The sequence below is a fragment of the Melopsittacus undulatus genome, chromosome 1 (assembly GCF_012275295.1).
Source record: "Melopsittacus undulatus isolate bMelUnd1 chromosome 1, bMelUnd1.mat.Z, whole genome shotgun sequence".
NCBI classification, from domain to species: Eukaryota; Metazoa; Chordata; class Aves; order Psittaciformes; family Psittaculidae; genus Melopsittacus; species Melopsittacus undulatus.
The window spans coordinates 19,753,647-19,777,923 of record NC_047527.1 but is presented as its reverse complement, the minus strand read 5'-3'; the positions used below and the strand labels follow the sequence as shown (position 1 = coordinate 19,777,923).

General features: G+C 37.7%; 1 protein-coding gene across 1 annotated transcript in view; it reads left to right on the top strand.

Moving 5' to 3' along the window:
* The window catches only part of ZFPM2 (zinc finger protein, FOG family member 2), a 246,160-nt gene that overhangs the window by 81,633 nt on the left and 140,250 nt on the right, over positions 1 to 24,277 (top strand). Inside the window, exon 4 of the mRNA XM_034070325.1 lies at positions 6,492 to 6,610. Coding sequence (XP_033926216.1) covers positions 6,492 to 6,610 — 119 coding nt within the window. The remainder of the gene's footprint in view (positions 1 to 6,491; positions 6,611 to 24,277) is intronic.

Below are 24,277 nucleotides of genomic sequence, written 5' to 3'. Positions count from 1 at the left end.
AACGACAAAGGCTGCTCTGTTCAAAAACTGTCTACCCCATCAGTTTCTTATGGGTAACATAAACTCTGGCTGTGCCTAGAACCCTGTGAAGGCAGTTTTCATTGCAAAGCAAGTTATAAAATTTCTTTTGAAGATTGATTGAAATTTAGTCCATTACTGTTTGGATTTCAGTGTGAATTCATCTCATATGTACATGTCTTTCTAGTCAGATAACTCTAGTTCTTGTATCCCACAGCAGACTTGCAGTGCTGCAGAGCAGATTGTACCCTGACACCCTCCAGACCTCACTCCAGAGTTAGTGCACTGCAGAACATGTACAGTGCTTTCCATTGTGGAGAGATGTGAGAATTAGGTAACACAATGTATTAAATCCCTGACAGACAAGCATGATAAGGTGAGATGGTTGGCCATTTTCAGAAATTGTTTGCAGTGAGGGTTGTGAGACAATGGAACAGGTTATCCATAGAGGTGGTATGTGGCCCATCCCTGGAAACATTCAAGGCCAGGTTGGATGGAGTTCTGAGGAACTTCATCTAGTTGCTGCAGACTCTCAGCTACTTGTTTCAGAATTTTGAACTGTCAAATGAGCCCTGTGGAATGGGAGTGTTTCTGTTTTCCCACTTCTATTATGTTATCTTTTCCAGTCCAATTACAAGCTAATTCAAAGCTCTTTGTGTTAGGCTAATAGCTTCTGACTCAGTCAAGTCAGCAAGTACCATTTTGAGCACCTTTCATACCTCTTCCAGTCCCCCTACTACTTACCTATGAAGAACATTTGTTTTTTTTCTCTGAGTAGAGGCTCATCATAGGCAAATCATTAACGGAACGTCAGAAAGATCCCATCTGTTAGAGTTGCATATGGCTAAGATCACAATTATCGAAAGTTCTTTTTTTTTCCCATGCTTATCCGCACAATAAATGTAGTTGTCAGCAGGATAAGTTCACGCATCGGATAAGGTCACAATTTCATTTAGTGACAACTTCCAACAGCGTGAACTTACAAGGTTCGATTTATTAAAGAGTCAGACAGGATAAGATCACTGCATGGCCAGCCTGATTTATCAGGGTTTGACTGGAGTACTTGAATAGAGAATGTCGTATTTCAAGTTTATGTTCAAAACTGTAGTTTAGTGTGTGTTATGGCTCAGAGACTTGAAAATTGAGGGAAGAGAATTTAGAGGAGGTATCTCATAATGCAGTTTATGTCTGCCAAGCAAGTGTATGAGCATTTAATATTGGAGCTACCTTGCTAAGAGTCACAGAAGTGAAAATGGGATAGTTTTCTGCTATCTGTGACATGCTGTGTATAGTTTGTTATAATGGAGGTAATCACTAGTCAAATATTAATTGGAGATTATTCCTCTGCATAGGCAGATCTTGGGCTCTAGGCTCTGGGCTTAAGTGGATAGCACTTAAGAACTTCTGAGAGTGTTTTTAACAAGCTTACTGACTCAGAGCAGTCCTTGCTTGAAACTACCACAGCCTTGTTTGAAAATACAGTTTCTCTGCCATGCAGAAATACTCATAGAGCCAGGTGGCTGTGCACTGGAAATATGCAAAGAAGGAGTCATTTGCTAGTGGAAATTTAGGTAGAGGCCCATGATGTCAGATAACCAATCACTAATTATAGCAGGGGAAGAGCTTTTTCAGTCTTTTTAACTGACTCCACTTAGAAAACTATTCCTGATTAAAAAAAACCCTCAAACAATAAAAGCCTACTGCCAGAACTATCAATGACTTGCTTAGAAATGTTAAACATAAGCTTGGATGCACTTATTTCTGAATGAAGTAGTTAACTTTTTGTCCCACAAAATGCTCTTCATCATTCACCTTCAGATATACACTTTGTTTCTTAGTCCAGAATATGGGTAGGTGGATGAAAGCTGGTATTATCTTGTTCAGGAATACTGTGAATAGTTAAACTCTTCTGGTGTTTGACTGTGGTCAAATCCTATTAAGGGCCAAAAGCTGTTGCTAGGTTCCTGTGTGCACTACATGTTTTATGGAGTTCTTCTTAATTATTCTGATTTTTCTGTAGAAGACAAAGCTAAACTGACCTCCCTACCTTCAATTTTATTCAAGCCCTATGTAGCATGCCTGAAACAATATGGGAATGTAAGAAAAGAATCCCAAATAGAGTCCTTTCATGCTGGTTTTGTATCCACCAAGGTGGCCTAATATCTTAAAAGCCATGGGATGTTTTGTAGCTGTACTAGTGAGTCATGACTTGGGGCTTCTTTTACAGTGCAGCTATCATAAGTCTCTGAGTAATCACAGACTTTAAAAGTATGCTACATCAACAAGATAAGAGAAACAGCCCACAGCACTAACAGCATTATCTTTCACCAAAATTGATTAGCCCATACTATGTGTCTCAAATATTTTGTATAAACTTACTCAGCAAGCTGGAAATAAGTGTGTTCCTGAAGAATAAGCTGAAAAAAAACCCAAACTTGCTCTATAGCGAGGAAAAGGAAAGCAAATATCACTAAATGGAATGTCTAAATAAATTTCTTTTTACCTAACTTGCATAAACTAAGCATCATCTCCTCTCTGCTTGCATTTCCTAGTGCTGCTTCTATTATGATTCTGTCCTTTCCAATCAGACAGTTTAGAAGTCTGGGATTAAAACAGCAAAATGCAGCTGCTTCTTGACTTTGCCACAGGGTTGATGAATTTATCATGGGGGTGTGAATTAATTCTATATATTGTAATTTACTGTTACATGAAGGAATATTATGTCCAGTACTGAGGTGGTCTGTTGCAGTTGCTGATCACCAGAAAGAAACTCTTTAACAGTGTTTGGCACAGAATTTTCTGCTTTCATTGGGCTGGGGCACAGATTAAAGGAAGCTGCAGCACTAGTTTCATCCTTTCTTTCCTTTTCTCCCTGCTCGTTGGGATATCCATGGACAAGCATCTGTGAAGAGTCAGTACCAACTGAGTCTTTATGCTTCTTACTGCCAGTGGTGATACAGCATTGAAATCTCAGATCCTCTTCCTTTTCCTGATGTTATCTGCGAAGATGCTGAGCAGTAGTGCAGGGGATACTAGCTGCAGAGAGCGCTTCTGACTTATATCTGAACTTTTAAGGCTGAAGGCAAAAATCTTGTCTCACTGACATATTTTTCAAACTCTTTTAATTGAGAGTCACAGGGTGAGGTTCTCTTTTTTCCAGAAAACTCCCTTGAGGTCACACGTTGCTCAGGGCCACAGGTACGGCACCACTTAACCCAGTGTCCTTGTGGGAAGCAGGCAGTGAGTCAGGGACAGCCCTGTTCTCATCAGTGAAGGGCTGGGCCCCTCTGTTGCTGCAGCTTTGGTATAGCATTCACCAAATACGATATTTCAGAGGACCAAAATGTTGTAAATGAATGCAGAAAAAGTTGCAGGCTTCTTGCTCTGGGGTCAGGGGAATTCAGGAGAGGATTTTTAATAGTGACATTTGTAATCTTTCTTCTACAACCCTGGTCTTTCTGCTTAGGGCAGACAAAGGACCGTATACAGGGATTTTACAAAAGATGCAGACTCTGGTATTAAAAAGAAAAATAACTCTTAGCAGATGCTGCAGACCCTGATGTGGAGTGTTTTTTTTTTTTTTAACTTTCAGTGTTAATATTTTACCCCCAGATAAACAAATATTTTCAGTGGGAAAAAAAGAAACAAATAATCTTTGCCAAGGATAGAGTTGTAATGTGCTGCACCTTGTACAAGTGCAGCCAAAATGTCTCTGCTTGCCCAACCATGGAAGCAGATTATCACTCCCAACTCTAAAATTCACCCATAGCATTAAAACGGCTACTGATCATCATGACCAGAGAGAAACGTATCTTTCTTTGGAGAACTATGATCAAGGGACACAGGAAGATCATGTAGCAAAATGTTTTGTAACCTTGTCTGCCATCTGCTCCTCTGTCATGGTGTTTTGAATGGTGGGGAAAATACAGCCACTTCAGTAGAATTCAGCATGATGTTACCCCATCTGTAGTTCAATGTATTCATGCATCTTGAAATGTGTTGCCCAAACTGCATCTTCGGACAGTAAAAAAGGAAAGAATAAAGGAGAGAAATAATCTATATTAATATATTTGATTATCAACTAGAGGAAATTAAAAACAAGTATGGAAAATAATTGCTTGGTTTTCTGTTTGTCTCAAATGTGAAATACTTACTAGATATAAGATTCATGCTATTAATTTTATTTGAAATATAATGTGCAGTTATGTGTACCTTAAAACTTAGGTAGGTTTTTGGTATCACTGAATGATCTGCCCTAAGTTTGTCGTTCTTAATCCATTAAAAGACAGGCCTGCTTGTAAATCCACAGGTACAGATAAGGAGTCACTGTTTGACTGTGTCTGAACCCTTTTCAAATGAAAAATGTCAGTGGCAGAAAGGGAGGCTGAATTATTTTTTAAAAGGGTTTTCAAAGATTCTCATGATTCCTCTGGTATCAGTTAAATGTGACATGTCCATAGACATGGCTGGTTTTTAGTGCGTAAAAGCAAGGAAATGCTACAGTTTTCATCTCTGTGTAGAGAAGATGGTGCAGTATGTCTAAGTGATCAACATGTTACCTTGCAATACCAGAAAGATTTCTGTCTTCCATAATTAGCATATAAAGAGATTTTTTTACAGTTAGTACAACTTGTAACAATGTGACTGTGAGAAGGAAAAAAGCTTGCCTTTCCCCCCCCCCCCCGTCTCCCCCTGCTTGGGGGCACATATATTACATGTGTAAATTAGATACAATTAATCCATAAGCTTTTCTGCTCACACACTGCCTTTTAAAATGTCATAGCACTGTCATGAAGAGGACTCACCCACATACATAGAAGCTTTTGTGACCTGATACAGCTCTATTTCCTAGATTTGTTCCAGTTTGCAGGAAGGATCTGATGCACAATTTTACGTAGAGTAGTTTTGTAATCTGCAACACTCAGAGGTGAAATTTAGATTTCTGTGCTTGAAAATGGAACCTGGAGCCAAGTCTTCTCTTTGGAAAACAGTCAAGATTAACCCCTGCGGACAAGGAAGAACTTTGCAGCCTGGCTGCAACATAAATCCAGGCATCCATGGGAATGGTTAGCTCAGGGAAGTCTGTGAGGGCTGCCTGTAAGCCAGGAGGAGTTACTCACTTCCTCTGGCCCAAGGTTCATTTCACAACGGCTGCCAGTTCTAAATCTGGGGTGAGGTGACTTTTTGCACAGTAGGACTTTACCCTGTTTGTGGAAAAGCACTATCCTGATTTGGGGAAGAGTTGTTGATGAGGAACATGCTCATGCAAAAGGCAGGAATTGCTGTTGCATCTGGTTGGTATGAAAAGGGAGAAAACGGCTTTACCAGGCAGGGAAAACAGATCAGGAGAAATCACGGCTACAGCAAAGGTGAACTCTGTCACTTGTGAGAATAGCAAATTTTCTGCCTACATTGAGGAAGGCCAAAGCTTGGAAGTGCAGCAGCATGTAAAAAATCAGTCTAACAAGAGAAGCACAGATCAGCCTCTCTTCCTTATTCCATTTTATCCCTCTTAGAGTCTGAGACCAGAATTTCTTTGCATTATTTTAGAAAAAAATGTATAAGCATAATTGTTGCTCTATTTTTCACTGGAACATTTTTTTCCTAGAAAAATAGGGTTATTGAAGAGAAGGAGGCTGTCCAGACTATATTTTAATCCTGAAATGAAGTGAAAAAAATGCTGGGGAGAAAGGTGCTGATGGAATTTTGTTTTTCTTTCCACAGTAATGATCAATTGTGTATTTTTTCTCTTTTCACTGGAAAAAAAACAGAGAAGTTAAATGAGCGAAAGTAATAATTTTACTTTTAGGTATTGGTTGTGAAGTCTACTTGCAAAATAAAATTTGCTTGTAAAAAAATGACAAATTAGTGCACACTAAAAAAAAAAAGGATCACTATACCACCTTTCCGTTGCTTTTACAGATTTTATGTTAAAATTTAAAGGTAAGAATGTGAATTCGTTTTTTAATTGTAGGAAATGTTTTTAGTAGTTTCTTCAAAATGAGAAGAGTTGTGTATTCCTATCACTGCATGGTATTTCTCTTAAAATATTTAGTAGCTGAATGCTTCAGAATTTGGTCTTGTGCAGCAGAATGCATCAAGGAGGTTAATGCACCAGGTGTGGCTGCTAGTGCACTCTCTCAGCTGTCATCCCCCCCTCGTCAGCCTTTCTTCAGAACTTTTATGAATCCGCTATTATGAATAAAAATGCCTTCAAACTCTAATGTGTGTGAAAAGATGCAAGAAAGGAATGTGACTTTCTAAACCAAATTTGAATATAATTGTAATGGAAAAAGGTTTGTTTTTCTTTTGCAGGATGACAAGATCAGTTGTTTTTCAGACGAGCATAATTAATTCTCATTATATGGGTCCTCAGAACACTGTGTGTATAAAGCTAACACAAAGGCAGAGGTGGTTGTTGTCAAGGCACAAGTGAAAGTACTCTCAACACTGCTTGTTTTCTTTGTTTGCAGGAGAGTTGGAGGTGGTCCAGAAAGACGGGGAGCGCAAGATTCAGAGCCGGCAGCAGCTTCCGGTTGGAACAACATGGGGGCCTTTTGCTGGGAAGATGGATCTGAATAATAACACCTTGGTATGTAGATGCTCCGAGGCTCTTCGCTTCGTTATATTGTGTGTTGCTCTTTAGGGAATAGCCTGAATTACTGCTCAGCCAGAGCATTTGAAAACAGGCATTGTTAGCTTTAATGGACAGTGGTACTTGGCTGTTTTCCAATTAGTTCATCTATGGCAACCATCCACGTAAAGTTATTTGGAGCACAGGTTAATAGTATTTAACTTGTTATTTTACAGAAGGGAAATGTCACTTCCTTGTTTGGTGAACCAGGCTGTTTCATTTCAGTACTAAGAGCTGATTTTTAGGGCTTTTTAAATTTTTCAGAGCATTACTTGCTAACTAATTTATTTATACTAATAGATGGTATAGAAAACAAATAGCTGCATTGTTTTAGGATAAAATTCATTAAATTTGCTATAATGTTAAGTGTTACTGGACATACCAAGATCTTCCATCAGATTAAAAGTATTTTGAAAGACAAAAAAAGGCATCTGTCATATAATATATTCTCAATTAGCCTTGTTTTTTATTCTGATTGCAGCAAGTATGTGGACCATATTCAAGATATTGCTTTGCTGGTTTCAGTTCAGTGCGCTTAAAATCATGTCATTCCTCAGTCTTCATTTTGTTTTCTTTTGTATTAGTTTTAAGTCTGAGCTTCAATAGTATTTGTGTGTAGTTCAGACTAATTTTCTGAGAATAGCTGAAAGGTGACCCTAAAAAAACAAAAAAGGCAATAAATATATGTAGAGGAAGGGTTTAGACAATCTTGGAATGTGCATTGCCCTGTGGGATACTTCTGAAAAACTGTTATCTTCAGCTGGATCACTGCTTGCTATTACAGACTTTGCAGGAATGTCTTAGCATAAAGACTTGGGGAACTGTTTCATAGAAGCGTATCATCACATACGTTTGGGGTACATATATCTGTGCTGTAAATGGAGAAGCTGAACTTCCCAGTGTTGGAGGTATTGTGTTGCCCTCAGAGGACCTGAAGAGAGTGAGAAGTGCTGAACTGCTGAACTACCATCTGGGACAGCGTGAGAGAGGGGTTATGTGGACATATGAGGAAATCAGGGAAATCGGTAGTCTTTAACTCCTTCCTGGAGAAGCTACGCCTATATAATGAAGTTCACTTTCTAAGGGCTTTCTGGATAGTATGCATGTTACTTTCTGTAAATATGCAGATTATAATTGTAGTGAAACATTATTATGTTACAAGTGCATAGTAGTCACTTAAGATCTTCATATTTTGTAGACTGTTTAGCATAATTTATTAATAAAAAAGAGCTAACAAGACTTTACAGAAAGTGGCATGGAAACTGTCTAAGTTTCTTAGAGTTCAGTTTCCCAACCCAGATTAGATTTCCCATGCAGGCATCTAAATAAAGGATAGATTTTCAAAAGTACTCAAAGCATCTTATTGTTAGAAAGGGGGAAATGGACAATTTTACTGTCTCCAGTTTCTTCATCCATTTCATTTTTATTTCTTCATCTACTTTATTCTTGTAGCAGAATTCTCAATTTTTTTTTTTTTTTTCAGAAAGCATCATTTGCAAGAACTACCTGTAATTCAAACAAATTTTTAAGATTCCTCTCTGACTACTTTAATCAAATTTCATGCAACAGGAACCTTACTCCTGGTGTAGCTTAAAGTGAGTCCATGTAATACCTTAGGAAAAATGCTACCTTTGTTTTTTCTCTATTGCTCTGTCCACTTGTACCACTTCCTCAGGTATATAAGGCTTGAAAATAGTAAGTTTGAGTATGGGAGAATGATGATTGACCCTTCACTACAAAAAGTTATCATCAAATATTCTTAGGATGAATTTGTTATGTGTCAGGAGTGTTGTTTAATTTTTGTTTTCTGAAGGACATATAGAGAAACCACAGTCTTTCTAGCAGGAGCTTGTTTCTCCTTTGGTAGCACAGGCATATATTAAGATGTTATTACATTGTAAATTTGGGCAAATACCACTTTTGTTGTAACAAAAACATTTAGATACTTTAGCTTTAATAAACTTGTAAACAAGCAGTGAGTAGAGCTGCCTTTTTAGTCTCACAATTGTAATAGGATGGAATAACTGTCTTAACCTACTTCAGAGAGATGTAGGATGAAAACATTCATGACTTTTTTTCTCCCAAAACAGGTAAAATAGTAAGTTGTTTCTTGTCAAAAGCCAGAAAGTCAGTTTTTGCTAACACCTGAAAGATTTTACTTTTGTTTTGCCTGCTAATATAAATACATTTGGAAGTCTGAAAAAGTCTTGTAAACAGAATTGTAGTCTCCAGCAATATTATTTTGCCATCTGAGCCACTCCGTCCTTTCAGACAGTCAAAACTGAATTGCATATGATCTTGAGCAATCTGAGTTAACTTCGAAGTTGGACCTGACTTTGAAGTTTGCCCTACTTTGAGCACGAGTTTGGACTGGATGACCTCCAGAGGTCCCTTCCAACCTGAATTATTCTGTGATCAAAAGTATTCTTTTTCCCAAATATCAGATGTTTCCTGTAATTCTACATGTGCTACTTTAAAATGCTTTGTGAAGAAATATAAACCTGATAGAACTTCAGTTTGCTTTTCAAGCAACACAAACCCAGTGCCAGCTTCTACATATATATTTTTTTCTCTTGAACTCATTCTGGTTTATATATTATTTTTCAGTTTGCTTGACACATTTGATTAGTTTTCTCGCTAGCTTATGTGCTTTCTGTTGTTCATAAGGGAAGTTATGTTTGTTTACTTAAGTTATTTATATCTAGTTTGGAAAGCTCATTTGAATAAAGCCTCACCTCCCTAGAATTCAATGAAACATGTCAGTGTTCACCTCAGTGGCTGACAGCATGTTCAGTTAATTTCTGAACAAGAGCCTCAAACATTGCACTGTTACAGAGATCAAATAATTTTTTTTTTGGAGAAGCACTGTAACGTGATTTTTTCATATAGAGAGGAAAGGAAAGAAAAATTCAGGGAGCTTCAGGGGGGTAAATGCCACAATTTCTGCAGCGGGTCTCTTTATGTTTGTGCCTGACTACAAGTATCTTACCTGACTTACTGTTTAGTGTTAGCAATAGGACATTGCCACACAGGACTTACTATCCAGCTATAACAGTTACAGCTTACTTACTAACCTTATACTCTGAACTGTATAAGCCTGTACATGTAATATCCTGTTGAAGTGCTTCTTTTTTCAGGCAGTGTTGTGTTGCTGACTACAGACTCACTGCTGTTGGCTCAGGAGACGGTGCAAGCTAATTAATTCAGCATGATAATTAATTGAGTCACTGTGCCAGATGTCAAATACTTTTTAGATCTTTCAAGTTTCTGTCTTGAAGTACATTAAGAATATACATCTCAGAGTAGTGGAAGGTTGGGTACCTTGAACAAAAATGATTCAGGTGCTTTTGACAATTGCAATAGAAATAGTGGCTGTGGACTTCATCAGCCATGCTGCAGCACTGTCAGGAGATGTGGTAGAGCAAGGTTTGTATCAGGATTGCAGAATAGTAAAACTCTAATGGTACACTTGGAATAGATCAATGACTAATAAAGATCTTATTTTTTTTCATCTAGGAGTTAGCTAGACCTCATGAATTACAGAGTGATCAAAACCCCTTATGAAACAATGCCCTCCATCACTTTTTACTTTTTATGAAACAATCTGCAAGCAGCCACCAGAAATTTTAAGAACATTGTTTTTAACAAGAAGTCAGTCACGGACTCATCTAGTCATTCAATTACTATTTCAATCTGACCTTAAGAACTTATATAATTATTAAATATTTGTAGTTATCTATTTAGATACCTTTGTTATATTTAGAGTGGTAGATCTCCTACTTATATACTTCTAATGATCTCTTCGAGTAATTTTGCCAAGCTGGCAAAATTCTCCTGTGCTCAGCTGCTTGTAGAGTTTGTATCCATGTGCACAACTGTGCTTAGAGTTTACTGCCTTTCATTTCCTTTCAATTCTTCCACTCAGCTGTTCCATAATAGTTGATAGTCCCAAGAAAAGTATTTTTTTTCAAGCCTCAGAGGTGTGCTTCTAAAATATGAGTTTGTTCTCATGTTTTACAATAAAAAGAGATCACCTACGTGTTTCCTGATCTCTCTGAGATTGAATATAATATTGCAGTTTTGACAAATAGCCATATGAAGAGTTTTGCACAATACTGCTTTCTATCTACAGTTGGTGAGAACTCAGCTCTACAAGGAAGGCAATACAATTTAATCACTAGTTTTACCAGGAATAACAGAAAATTCAGTACTTTATGGGTACCTACAGATAGACAGGGATATATTTCTAAACATGAAACTCCTAGCTTGTGATGCCTATCTCTAACAGGAAAGTGGATTTGCGCAAATGTCAAATCTAATGTGAAAAGGCAGGTGAGAAGAGCAGAAGACCCTTCTAGGCTGGTCATGCGAACCACTGAAAAAGTATCTGCTCTGTGTAAGCAGCTGTAAATTTGAGTCACTATCAGTCTATGCAAGATAAAGCTATTTACTTGCCTTTTCCTGGCTGTAAATATTTTCCCTGTTTGAGGGGAAAACTTGGTGGGAATGAGGCCCTTGAAGACAAAAGCAGCACAGAACCGTGTAGCCCACGATGGATGTCGAGCAGTGACTCTTGCCATTGCTCTAGTCGTCATGTGCAGGCATTCTGAAAGGCCTTTTCACTTTGCTGCCACCATCTAGTTTTGGTGTTAATCTGTGCCCATGGCAGGGTTTGTGAAGGAAAACAATAAGCAGCTGGATCCTGCCCCCTGTTCTTGCTGTCTTGTTGCAGGGAGGAGTGAACGGGGCAGGTCTGCATCAGCCTGATAAGGGAAAGAGGATTCAGTGTGGCTGTGAAGGGAATCTGCAGGAGGAAAGTGTGCAGGGTTGGACCGGGCAAGCAGTGGGATACAGCAGAGACTTTTTAATGGGATCTGGGCGGTTCAGCACCAAAGTGACTCTAGTGGAAGATATGTAGGCATGAAACTGTTTGGCTGAGTAGTGTGGGACTGAGGAGCAAAGGTTCAAAATGCAGTTAAGTTACTCACTAATCTGTGGCTGGTCACTTCGTGTCAAAATCTCCTGTCTGTAGTATCCAGCAACTATTAATCTCCAGAGTTGTAGTGCGAGGGTTTTCTGGGCACTATGATTGTAGTTGCTGTATGGCCAGAGAGACAGCTGGTAGTCTGCTTATAGTCTGGCTGTAGTCAGGCTGCAGTCTCTGGCTGTCTTGTTCAAACATGGAAAGGGATAAGACAGTTTCTCTATTATCTTTAATTATTTACTTGCAAATGGGGAGTTTAGCTCTTATTTGCACAGACCCAATTTTATATTTAATTACCAAAAATAGTGCATTGAGTAATGCACCTTGATTCTAATCTTTGTTACACTGTGTTTATACCTTTGAGTACCTCAGGTGACTACAAAAGAATTTCTCATTTTTGCTGCTGTTACAGTTTCTTCATGTTTAAAGCTAGTTTAAAAAAGCACTTCTTCTGGACAGCACATTGTGTCACACAGCATATGTTAGGGTTGGCCACTTTGTATCAACTGAAGCATTAAAAAAATTGAGATATTTCGACATGATGTGAGCATCCACGGGGCCATGCACAGTGGTTCTGGAGAGCACATCACCTCACATTGCCTCACTTCTTATAAAGTGCTCTCACATTTGTACAGACATGTAGTTGAGGAGAATGAAGTAGAACTTTTTTGAAACTTTTGTGCATAATTGTAAAAAACATTGTGCAAAATTGTAAAAAAAAAAATCTGCTTCCTTCTTCATGCTTACACAACAGGATTAATTTAAGATGTGTAGCAAATATGATAGCAAGATGTGGTAACAATCTTAATAAACACCTGTTTTGAAAAAGGCTAAAAGTGTTTTTTTTCCCAGCTTGTGGAAATAGTTTCCAGAATGCAAACAGGTGGTAAAGCAACATGGTCAATGGAAAGAAAGAGGAAAGGGCACATTGATGATATGCCTCTGTCTAAATGCTGTTGCTACACTGGTATTAGTCCTGCATACTATTGCCATAGCCTTAATTTTCAGCTACTCGATGTTTAAGGGACATACAAATACAGTATGTTTTAAAAAAATCCCAACAGACAAGCAACAAAGCAAAACACAAATGTTCACAGGAAGACAGGATTGAAGTTACATTATTCCTTTTCATTTCTTTATTTCTGAATAGGTGATTTCCAGAATGTAGTAATATGTCAACAGACGATGTTCACATAAAATCACTTTTGGTCGTTGACCTCTTTTCCTTCGCCACAGTGCTTTTTTTTGCAGACTACACATACCCATGGTTCATTTTGACACCTGCTTATGAAAACAACAGAACTTTAACATTTGTGTAAAATTACCACTGGTCACTTTGAAAGGGTTTTGGTTGTTTTTTTTTTTAAATAAGTAAGTTTCTTGGAGCTTGCTGTCAGTATCTCTAGTAAGCAGATTTTATACCAATACTATTGTAATTAAGTAGTAGCTGTTACCAGTCATTCTCATGAAACTCACTCAGTTCCCTGGGAGAAATTCTGATAAAGTATCTGTCCTATTTCAGCAGGCTTCATTTTAGTAAGGGGGTCCCTCTCAAAGCGGGAAAGTACCATTGGGCACATTGCCAGGGAGCTGCTGAGAGCAGACCAGGAGGATGGCCTGGCAGAAGAGGTGAAGCAAGGTCAGGAGCCTGAAACAGAAAAAGGGCAGGAAAATCTGTTCTGGCACCTTCCAGACAGCAGAAGGAGAGGGAGACACCATCTGCGAGTGCCTTTTTTGTTTTAGGATGTGGGGAAAAGCAGAGGGAAGACAATGTGTACTAGATTACATATAGCACTGTTAAGCTGTTAGAGAGAACCACTGCAATTAACTGTGCAGTAGCTGCATATTTCTGTGCTGCTCGACTATGATCATCTAGTCTAATCTTCTCTGTACCATAGGATTTAAGATTCAAATACATATTTTGCTAGTGTAGATTTTGCTAAATTTATAATGCAAATTTTAGGATGGGATGCTGTCTTACTGAAAAACTCTGAGCGAGAGAAATAATTGATGTCATTTGTGTCATTCACTGCACTGCAGTATCTAATAGGCACGAGTTACACACCCATGTTTAAGATGAAGAATTTAACATTAATGTTGTCCTCTGAGGAAAGTTTTAAAATCCATAATTTTTATAGTGACACTTCTTATTTATGAAAAATATTATTACAGATTAAGCAGATATAAAATGTCAGATTTAAGTATTCAGCAGGTTTTGAAATAACTTTCTTCTCACTAAATATTAAACAACACTATTTTCCTTACTCTGATATAAAATTCAGTTTCTAAAATATTGACACATATTTTCAGTTGTTCATAGAACAAGCATGGGAAATTCTAGCCCTGTTATTTTTGTAAAATGTAAAGCTGTGTGCCTACAAAGAGATTTACATTTTTAAGGCAAGAATTCAGTAGTTACAATGGGCACTGAACTGAAAGACCTTGAGGCTTTTGTTCTCTCTTTGACCACTAGAAAAGAAAATGTCCTGTGTGCTCCTGGGTTCCTTAGGGGCAACTAGCCATAAAGCTTCACAGCCGAAGGGTAGTTAACCTCAGTTTAGATTGGTGGTGGAGGGAAATGCTGTGATGCTTTGCTTGTGGAACTGTGGTAGCACTTGTGTTGTACTCTGTATGTTGTGCAGATGTACTGTCTGGATATAAAAATGACATATGATTATGAAAGCATCAACAGATGCTTTCCTTAAGACTTGTGGAGGCAATAGTAGATTGCTGTTTGGAATGAAGTGTGCTGTAGACAAAATTTTGTTATGAAAAGAAAATTCACATTTTGGTGGTGTCATAATTTGTCTGTTGTAATTAAAGTGAGACCAAGATACCATATCAAAATGACCATAACAAGATTTGAAATGATAGACTGTCTTCATTTAAATGAAAAAATAACTTCAAGTTAAAGAACTGACTTGTGGTTTCAGTGAAGAACGGTAGCTGCTTGCTGCTCTCTTCCATATCTTGTGATGGAATTATCAAAATTCCCTTTTCTCTCTGGCTGTGCTTGGGAGATGTAGCCTATAAATTTTCAAAAATGAAAGAAAAGATATTTCTAGTTGTTTCAAATTAACTGATTTCTGTGAAAGTATGTTTTTGAGTGTTTCAAATAGAAAATCTCAATATTTATAATATAGTACAGTGTGTATGAATGTATAATATATAAAAATTATAAGTATAGTAAGTACATATATTTGTACCTATATCTATACATTATGTAAGTGTGAGTATATAAAAATAGCATATTCTTTTCAGAAGAAAATTCTGACTTTTCTTAGGTCCTCAAAATCAGTTTTATATGAAGTATTAACATTTTACTGATATTTCTTCTCCATTGAACTGTAGCTCCTTTCCTAATGATGTTGTAAGATCACATAGCCAGTAGCAAATTTTGTCATTTTCCAGATGCAGCAGATCTACTTTACACCATTAAAATATGGGCAATACAGGGGTTGGCCTGAGATTTGTAGTGCTGAGTGAAGTTTGTAAATGTCCTGGGCCTCAACCACGGAGAACCAAGTTCATCAGTCTAATCATGTGGTGACTCCTCAGGCCACCACACAATAAATCATATGCACAGCCTCGTCAGATTTGCTATTGTTTCATATTCATCTCCCATCTTAAATAACTTAGTAGTAATTAATAAACTTCACAGAATCACAGAATCATTAGGGTTAGAAGGGACCTCTGAAGATCATCTGGCCAGGGCAGGGACTCCTAGAGCAGGTTACACAGGAGCACATCCAGGCAGGTTTTGGATGACTCTGGAGAGGGAGACTCCACACCCTTCCTGGGCAGCCTGTTCCAGTGCTCTGCCATCCTCAGTGTAAAGCAGTTCTTCCTTATGTTGAGGTGAAATTTCTTGTGTTTTAGTTTATGGCCATTGCTCCTCATCCTGTCACTGGGCATCACTGTAAAGAGTCTGGCACCATCCTCTTGGCATCCGCCTTTGACATGTTGATATACATTAATGAGATCCCCTCCTGGTCTTCTCTACTCTAGACTAAACAGTCTCTCCTCATAAGAGAGATGCTCCAGACCCCTTTCTCCTCACTAATGCATTTTATCAAATAGTCCATAGAATAGAACAAAGGGAAAAATATTTCAATAGAGTCATGAAATGTTTCACAAATTGTGAAACATTAAATATAGTTTGATAGTTTTTCTGGTGGTTTTTTGTTTGTTTGTTTGTGTTTTTTTAAAAAGAGCTCTTTTAACATATTTAGGGAATAATTGGGGTTTATATAGACAAAATACTGTCCTTCAGTACATGAAGGATGGTAGTCTGAATGCCACTGATACATTTAGAATAATGCACAGAATAAACTGCATAGCATCTGAGGTATCATCGTGTTTATGTAGTTTATTCTCACTCTGGGAAAAAGTCTTATAATTTAAAATTCTCCCTGTCACAGATAAGTTTTTTTTATCCTTTTTTTGATATTTGATATCTAAAAAGAATTGAAGAGATTTTCTTTAATAATAGCTTCATCTATATTAATAATTATTATTATTATGTATTTATTATAAACAGTTCACATTTTCTGAAAGTTCTTTTTTTTCTTTAAAGCTTTCCTTTCCACATGACAGCCTCTGATCTGGGGGATGAGTGACCACTTTTTTAAAAAGACGAAACTGGAACTCCTGCCATGTGTGAGGACATTGAAGACAAGTCTAGGGGAGCTGAGGGAGGTGTGCCTTGGTGCTAGGGAGGTGAGGAAGGATTCTTCCCTCTCTCCGCCTCCTGCAAGCTGTTGTCCTCACTTTTGGAAGAAAACTGGGACAAATTAGCATAAAGGGAAGAGAGCAATAAGGCAGGAAACAATAGTAGGTCCAAAATACCATAGTTTCTTCTTTTCTGCTTGTGTTGAAGCAGGCCTGGTTCTGCTGTTGCTCATTTTTAATTCTTCTGTGGACCTCATAGAATGTCTTAGTCTTAGCTTTTACAGTGTTTCTTCCTCTCAGATGCAGTTGCATTTACTACATTAAGTATTGGATCTTGTTATACATATTTTTTAAATTCCAGATCTCATTATTCTTTTCTTTTGGGATCCACTCATTTTATCTTTCTCCTGTTTCTCTTCTCACTCTGATCAATTCACCTCCCCTTCTCCAAGACAAAATACCATCTTAATCTTGTATGCTTCTGTGGTGGAGGTTTTCCGTCACTTCTTGGAACCACCTGGATCATGGTCTATGGAAGGATATGATGGGTTGCATTAGGTGAAACTGCTGGATTCATAGGTATAGGTATCAGCAAGGGAGATTTAGGTGAGATATGAGAAAAAGCTTCCTAATCGTAATGAGAGTGAAAGGCAGGAAGATTCAGGAGGTTGTAGAAAATCTGTGACTGCTGTGTTTAAGAATAGGCTGGACCAATACAACAGGACTGGTGTAAGCACAGCCGAGCAGTGGCGTGGGGGAAGGAAATGGAGCAGATGACCTGTGGCTTTTGGCACCCTGGTGCTGGGAAATGCCTGCAGCCACCTTCACTTGTTCAGCTGCCCAGAGACTCCCACAAGTAGCTACAGTCTTTCAAGATTAATTTTGCAGGGCCAGAGTGAGACACTATTTTTTTCAGAAAATGGCAGATGGGATGTTACAGGAAGCTAGACAGTTGGTCACACCAGTATAGGATACTGGTTTCAAAATTTAGCTGAAATATAGCAAGAGCGTGCTGGGATATGAGGAAATAAGCTGCTATATTTCTTTGGCATGTCCCTTCCCAATTGCCTGCAGGTTTTTCTTCCTGAATATTTTCCCTTCCACTCTAGTTTCTTGCTAAGTAAAGTTAGAATTACACTCTCTAAATACTGACTCAATCTCTCAAATACTAACTCATTATAAAAAGCATTTTCAAATAGTATTTTTCAAAGCATTTTCAGCTTTATTTGGAACTTTGTTTCTAAGTATTCTGTACCTCTTTTTAAGAAATATCATCTGATATATAAAGATCATTGTCCTAGGTTTCTGTGTCACAGATTTGTGATGTGAGAGCAATGGTATTGCATTTTCAGGATGCCAAATATGTGCACTTTGATCTGGTGGTACAGCATGCCTCGGGGAGTAAGCTGAATCTTGATTTCTGTAGTCAGTCATCCACTATCAGGTACCAGAATCCCTATTAGGCAGGCTGAAAAGAACACGTCATAGGTTGGATGTGGAAACATTTCTGAGGAAGGTCTTGGCATCACCAGCATCTTCAGAGCTCATTTTGTGGTACTGTTCCTCTGCTAGTAAATCTTTTTAATGCATGCAGAAACAATAACAGGTGCCTGAGTGTAGTAAATGACTGAACACAAACTGATTACTTTTGAAAACAACCCCGTATCCATCACCACATTCAGTAGTGGAAAATCAGAAGAATAGCCATGTTTTGATGCTTGACCTCTTACAAATGTGAGACCACTTGTTGCGGTTGTGCCTTCTTAACATTCCTTGCATTCCCTCTTCCAAGCCTATTGTGAGTACTTATTGCAGAGCTTAAGTGGCTTTGTAGTACCACTACGCTTGCTCTGGCTAGTGGCATACATGGACTAAATTGCCTTTCTGACCTTTAATAATCATTTGTTTGTCGGTCATACCAAAGGCTATCTAAGTCTTTGTTCACTATAACTACCATAACTGTGAGGTCTTCTGGACTCTTTAGAAACGCAACCATGATGTTCTCATTGCTTTGTGTTTCTCTGGCTATAGTGTTGAACAGGAGAATTGCAAAGTCTAATTGAAAGGCATAGGGAATGAAGTGTTTCAGGGTGTGGTGTTCACTGCCGTGGTCCACTGCAGTATGGTCTTCAGCCTCTCGACAGCTGCAGCAGTATGCTGTATTGATATTACTGCTTTAAAAATTTATTGGGACAACAAAGATTGTCAAAGTTATTTTTTCAAGAAAACATACGAAGTATGCAAATCTCTTCCAAATGAAGCATGTGTTAGAGATCACTGTTTATATGCCTGCATTTTTTTCTCATAACTAGGTGTTTTTCTGTTTCCGTATATAGTCTTTGAAAAAATATAAAGCAATGAAAGGAAATGCATGATGATAACAAATTTTAAATGGTAACTAATAATGTACTTGGGACTTGATTTTACCTAGCACTGGGCACCAGCGGGAGGTGCTGATCACCCCAAGCCTTCAATCAAAGCAGCAGGGCTGGGGTATGCTTAACATTTCATGACACTGAACACTGTAAGTACAGCATAGAAACCTCTCCATAGAAGATAAATATTTGCTATTTTATTTGACCTTGAAGATGGGACTGGTTTGATAGGGTTAAGGTCAATGAGTATATTATTTTTAGGCAAGATACGGAGTACACGGATGGTTCTGCTTTATTTTAGTGTGTTAACATCTGGCAGCATTCTGTGTTCCATATGCTGCTGATTGTCCTGATACATTCATCTTCAGCGATTATCAAAAAGATTTCAGTGCTCTGGAGTTAATCACACATCTGAGAAGACAAATACATGAAGATAAGTAGAAAAGCTTACCAATATTTGGGTAATCTTGGCAAGTACCCCATTAATTTAGAAACATTTTTTAAATTGTCTCAATTAGCTAATGTCTATAAGTCTTCTAAGGATGGAAAATACATATTAGAGTTCAATATTGTTATCACAGTAGGGACAGGGAACATTGGTCCTTTGAAATCTGCCCTTTTAATTCTACATGTTGCATACTTGCTTGTTTCTACTTATGATGAATAGTTAAAGGGGTTTCAGATTTGCACCCTATTTTGTGTATTATTTCTATATGGCATTGGCACATGGAAGTTCAGCTATGCTTGTGCTAGTTCATTGCAAAAAGCAAAAAGCACACATATTACTATTAACTGATCTTTTTTTTCTTTTTTTTCCCCCTGTTTTCAGCTTTCCCAGGTTGGTAACAATTTTTCCAGGGCTATAAATTATTATTTTAATACTGTGCTGCTTTGGCCTTATATGCTGACAGCTTCAGGGGAGAAAGTCGTAAGAGTTTCACAGAGAATTCACCACATCAAAGCAGGTGTTGCCTTTTACAGTACCTTCTTTCAGAAAATACAGAAAGTCTGCCACAATCAGGAGTGCTGAGGCAAAAGTCAAACTAGCCAGGTGTCTGTCAGCCTTGTACCTCTCTTGTGCCTTTTGCCACAGCCCACTCCTACCTTCTTAGATACCTCTAGGCTTGCCCACTGTGGGGCTGCCCCATGCCCCATATTCCTGCAAAGAATAATTCAAATAAGAAAATAGCCATAGGGCTCAAAGTCTGGGAAAATAAGTCTTTGCTTCTCACACCTCCTGCAAGACAGCCCCTTGCTACTCATCACTCTGCTAACAAAGAAGGGCACCATGAAATCAGCTGTGACCATGGCTCTTCAGTCAAACCCTGAGAGTAGAGTCTGTCCACGCAACACAGCATGGGATGTCTGGTCAAGATAGATGTCAGGAAGGCAGCAGGGAAGGCTAAAGTGGCAGTTTGCCACAAAACAGAAGGTACAGAGCAAACTGAAGTAGCAATGTTGCTATGTAATATTTCTCTCTTAATTGAATATCCATCATTTCAAAGAAAAAATCAAGCAGCACAGTCTCTTAGGGCACATGACATATCTTTATCTACCCTTCAGATAAAACTTGTTTTATTTTATCATGCACAAATTTGTTTAGATCTTAGCAGTGACCACTCTTCCTGTTGCCAATATCTATTAATGATAATTACTTCAAATACTATACTCACTCAGCGATAGCATCATGTTGCGCTAAGAAAGATTGTGATCTTATCTAAACCTATTCTGTTTAACTTTGACACTCCTTCTATTATAGTGGGGGCCTGATAAGATCATGCCTGTTAGGATCAGACATTAGTTGGAATCAATATTTGAAAATGTGCCTGTTTTTGCTTAATAGCAAAGTTAGTGTGAGGGTCAGAGTGAGATCATTTGTTGGATGAGATTGTACAGCTTCATCTTGTAATGGAAAAGTGTTCTTTTTTTCAGCTGCTGGTGAAAAGTAAAAACAAGGGTTCTTTGAAAGCTGTACAGCTTTGCTAATAATCACTGTGTAAGGAAGATGCAATCATTATTGTGATATTTAACATCTGTAGCGCTGCAGCATGTTGAGGTTCTAGTTAGGAACTAGTGCTCCTTTGTGCTATACTCTGTCTGAACCTGATATTAAAAAGACAGCTGCTGGCCTCAGCTAGCTTAGGTCCTGGTTTTAGACCAGACATGGATACAATGGCAACAAGCAAGTGTGGGAGGCAAAAGCTAAAATGGAGATAATTAAGATTAGTGTAATAAACAACGGTTACATCACGCTAAAGCAGCAGACGTGAGTTTTTTAGAGATAGCGAATGAAAAATGCAGCTAGTTTCCAGATGATTTCAGGGAATTCTTCTTATATGCATAAATCTAGTGGAAGAAAGTACAAACAAATTTGGGGCATTTATTTGCAGAGGAATTTTGAAACTCATCTGCTGATAAAGAGGGATATAATCTAGATCAGTGATGGTGAGCCCTTTTAGTGCCTGGTGCCAAATTTATTTTAAAATGCTCAGAAGCTCATGTGCTGCCAACATAAATCTCTCTGTTCTGAACTTGGCACCAGTGGCAGCAGTTTACAGTTACTGGTGGAGATCAACAGTCAGAACACACAAAGCACCATAGTGCTGTTTTGCTGAAAAATGCGGTTACTCTAAGTGTAAAATTTGTCAGGATTTGGTCTAAGCAAAGCAAAGCCCTGGAGGTATTGCATGGGATGTGTGAAAGCCATAGTGTCCCTTACTGCTCAAGAACATAAATTTTTCTCTTTAAAAAATAAAAAGAATCCAACAGAATAAATTAAAAATAAAACATGAATAGTGAATGACCCACTGTTTTAATCACTGGACTGCAAAATGTGAGTGACATAGTTCTGTGCCTGAAGTTGGCATCAAAGTACCTTGTGCATACCTTTCAGTGCAAGGCAAGTGCCATGACCACTAGACTGCTCTAGAGGGAATGTCTCCAAGTGGTATTTTAATAGATCTGTTAAGTCATGCCAGTGTAGAATAAAAATAAATTTGGAAATTTTCATATTTTTTCTGGGAATGGGATTCTGTTTGAATGCCTAGCTCTTTATTTAGATTGACTGCTAATATGAGTGGTGTGCTAAGATTGGGCTGTGTTTACCAATGATTTCTGTTTCAGTAACACTGATCATCACTGAGTGTCTCTGATCATAACCTCTATTTTTTGTAGTTTGACTTGGTTTTCCTGTACAGTTCTCAACTTAATTACAATTCCTTACATTTGACACACCAGCCACTAAATTTTTGACACAGCTTTTTGAAAGAGATGAATACACATGACAGGAGTGATAGTTTTCACTAGACAAGGTCAGGAAGTTTATGATTTAGAGTGAAAGATATATACTATTGTGATCTCTTCTGATTATATATGTATATGTCATTACCACTATCACATATGTACCAGCTGGTAGTTATGAAGAGGTGTAACTCCAGTTTATGTTTGTTCAAACACAAAAGTGGAATGAAAATTAATAAATCATTGCATCAGTGTTAACAGTAAAAGCATAACTGAATTCCCTATCATCATAGTGCCATTCAATTCACTTAAATGCCATTGCTTACTCTTATAATATCATATATGAGAGCACTTTCAACAGAAATAAAATAAAAACTACTCAAAGTGGATTTATATGGATAAAATTCTTCCCCTGTAAAATGTGCATTAGGATATTTGAGCAGTACTTTGCCTATAAGATGTGAGGCATTATCATGTTTTCATTGAAAAGTGAATGCTTTTTAGCTACAATATGAATAATGAAGATGTAATTTTATTTTACACTTTATTTTAATTGTGACAAATAGAAGAAGGAGCAGAGCCACTTCTAAATCATCCCCCAAAAAGTAGGAAGAATTTATCTTTGAATAAAATATTAAATATGTCAGCATTTTAGACATCTCTGTGTTCTGGTTTGAGCAGTAGCAGTCATTTTTTCTCCTTCTTGGTAGCTGGTGCAGCACTGTGTTTTGACTTTTGGGCTGGGAATGATACTCCCCTCCTCCCTGGCAGAGCATGAGACTCAGAAAGTCCTTGGACAAACCAAACATTTGAGCAGTAACTAAAAACATCTCTGCTATCAGTACCGTTCCCAGCCCGAAAGTCAAAACACAGCACTGCACCAGCTACCAAGGATTAAAAATGATTGCTACTGCTGAACCCAGGACACTATGTCACAGTGCAGGGCAGAATTTTTGTAAGACTGACTTTTCTCCATTTTCCCAACTTTAATTTGGGTGCATCCCAAAGTATTCTGGTGTATAAACATATACATGTATATAAATATACATATATACATGTATATACATATATATATATACATGTATATAAAATGCATAGGTGTTTTCCCACATATGCAGTTCCACAACATGGCCTTCAGTAGATTAGTGAAACAGTTTGTCATGAATGTCACTGAAATAAAAAGCAATAAGAGAAGATTCAAAACAGTTATACCTGGATAAATAATGTAGAATAATGTGTGTGACTATTTGAGTTCTAGGATTTTATTTGATGTAACTTGATTTTTTTGACTTGTAATTTCTGACCCAAGAAGTTGTTGGTATTCAGACTAGTCTATTAAATGTCACGAATCAGATAATCATGCAATTGTTATTCTAATGTTTGAATCAAGATGGCAAAATGAGGAGGTCCTTTTCTAGAATAATTTATAGACAATGAACAGGAGAAAAGTATAATTTGATCACCATTTTTAAAATGGGAGATCAGGGTGCAAAGAGATTAATGGACCTGCTTGACAGCACTCTGGAGTTCTCAAGTTTCCTACAGGTTAAACAAACACCTGTGGTACAGGATTATTCCCTGGAATGATGAGCAGAGACCGAAAGAGTTGTACATGAGCAGCCTGTGAATTGGACTAATTTTTATAAAATCTTCATGTAAAAATTGTGAATAGAAAGTAGGCAGGGTGGAATCTGTCTGTTTGCAGACAACTCATGATAAAAAAAACCAACTAAAATTTTATGACTGTTATATGTAGATAATAACTGCAAAGGAAATGCAAATACAAAGCAATGCTTTGAATAAATTCTCAAATGCACCACCTGTGAAAAACAGAAGAAAATCAGTAAACTCCTAGAGAAGACAAGTGAATGCCTGCTCTGCAACAAATTCCCATAATTTCAGAACTGATGGGTTAAAATTGGAACATGAAGGTATTTAACAAAAATCCAGATTTGCAAGAGTGGGATCCGTTATTATGTAAAGGAATGATTCAACCAATTGATAGCACACTGGTGCACATAGTCTGGATTATGTCTTTGAAAAAGCAAAAATGCTTGATGATGGTCTAGCAGCACTGTGTTTCCAATAGGCCAGTCAGTCAAATGCAAATGCAGTCTATAATAAAAAGAGCTGGTTGGCACAGTAATTGGGAAATGAATGTTATTTGTAGCTCCATATTTCTGTCTTTAGGAGTCTAAGAACTAGGAGGTTGGTATTGATAAGAGGGTTTGTGTATAAATCCTTTGTAATGAGGCTGTGCCTTTTCAGTCATTTGTATTAATTTTAACTTTAGATATGAACATCATTTTCTGAAAGGGGTGACAACTAAAATAACTAATTTCACAAATATCTGGG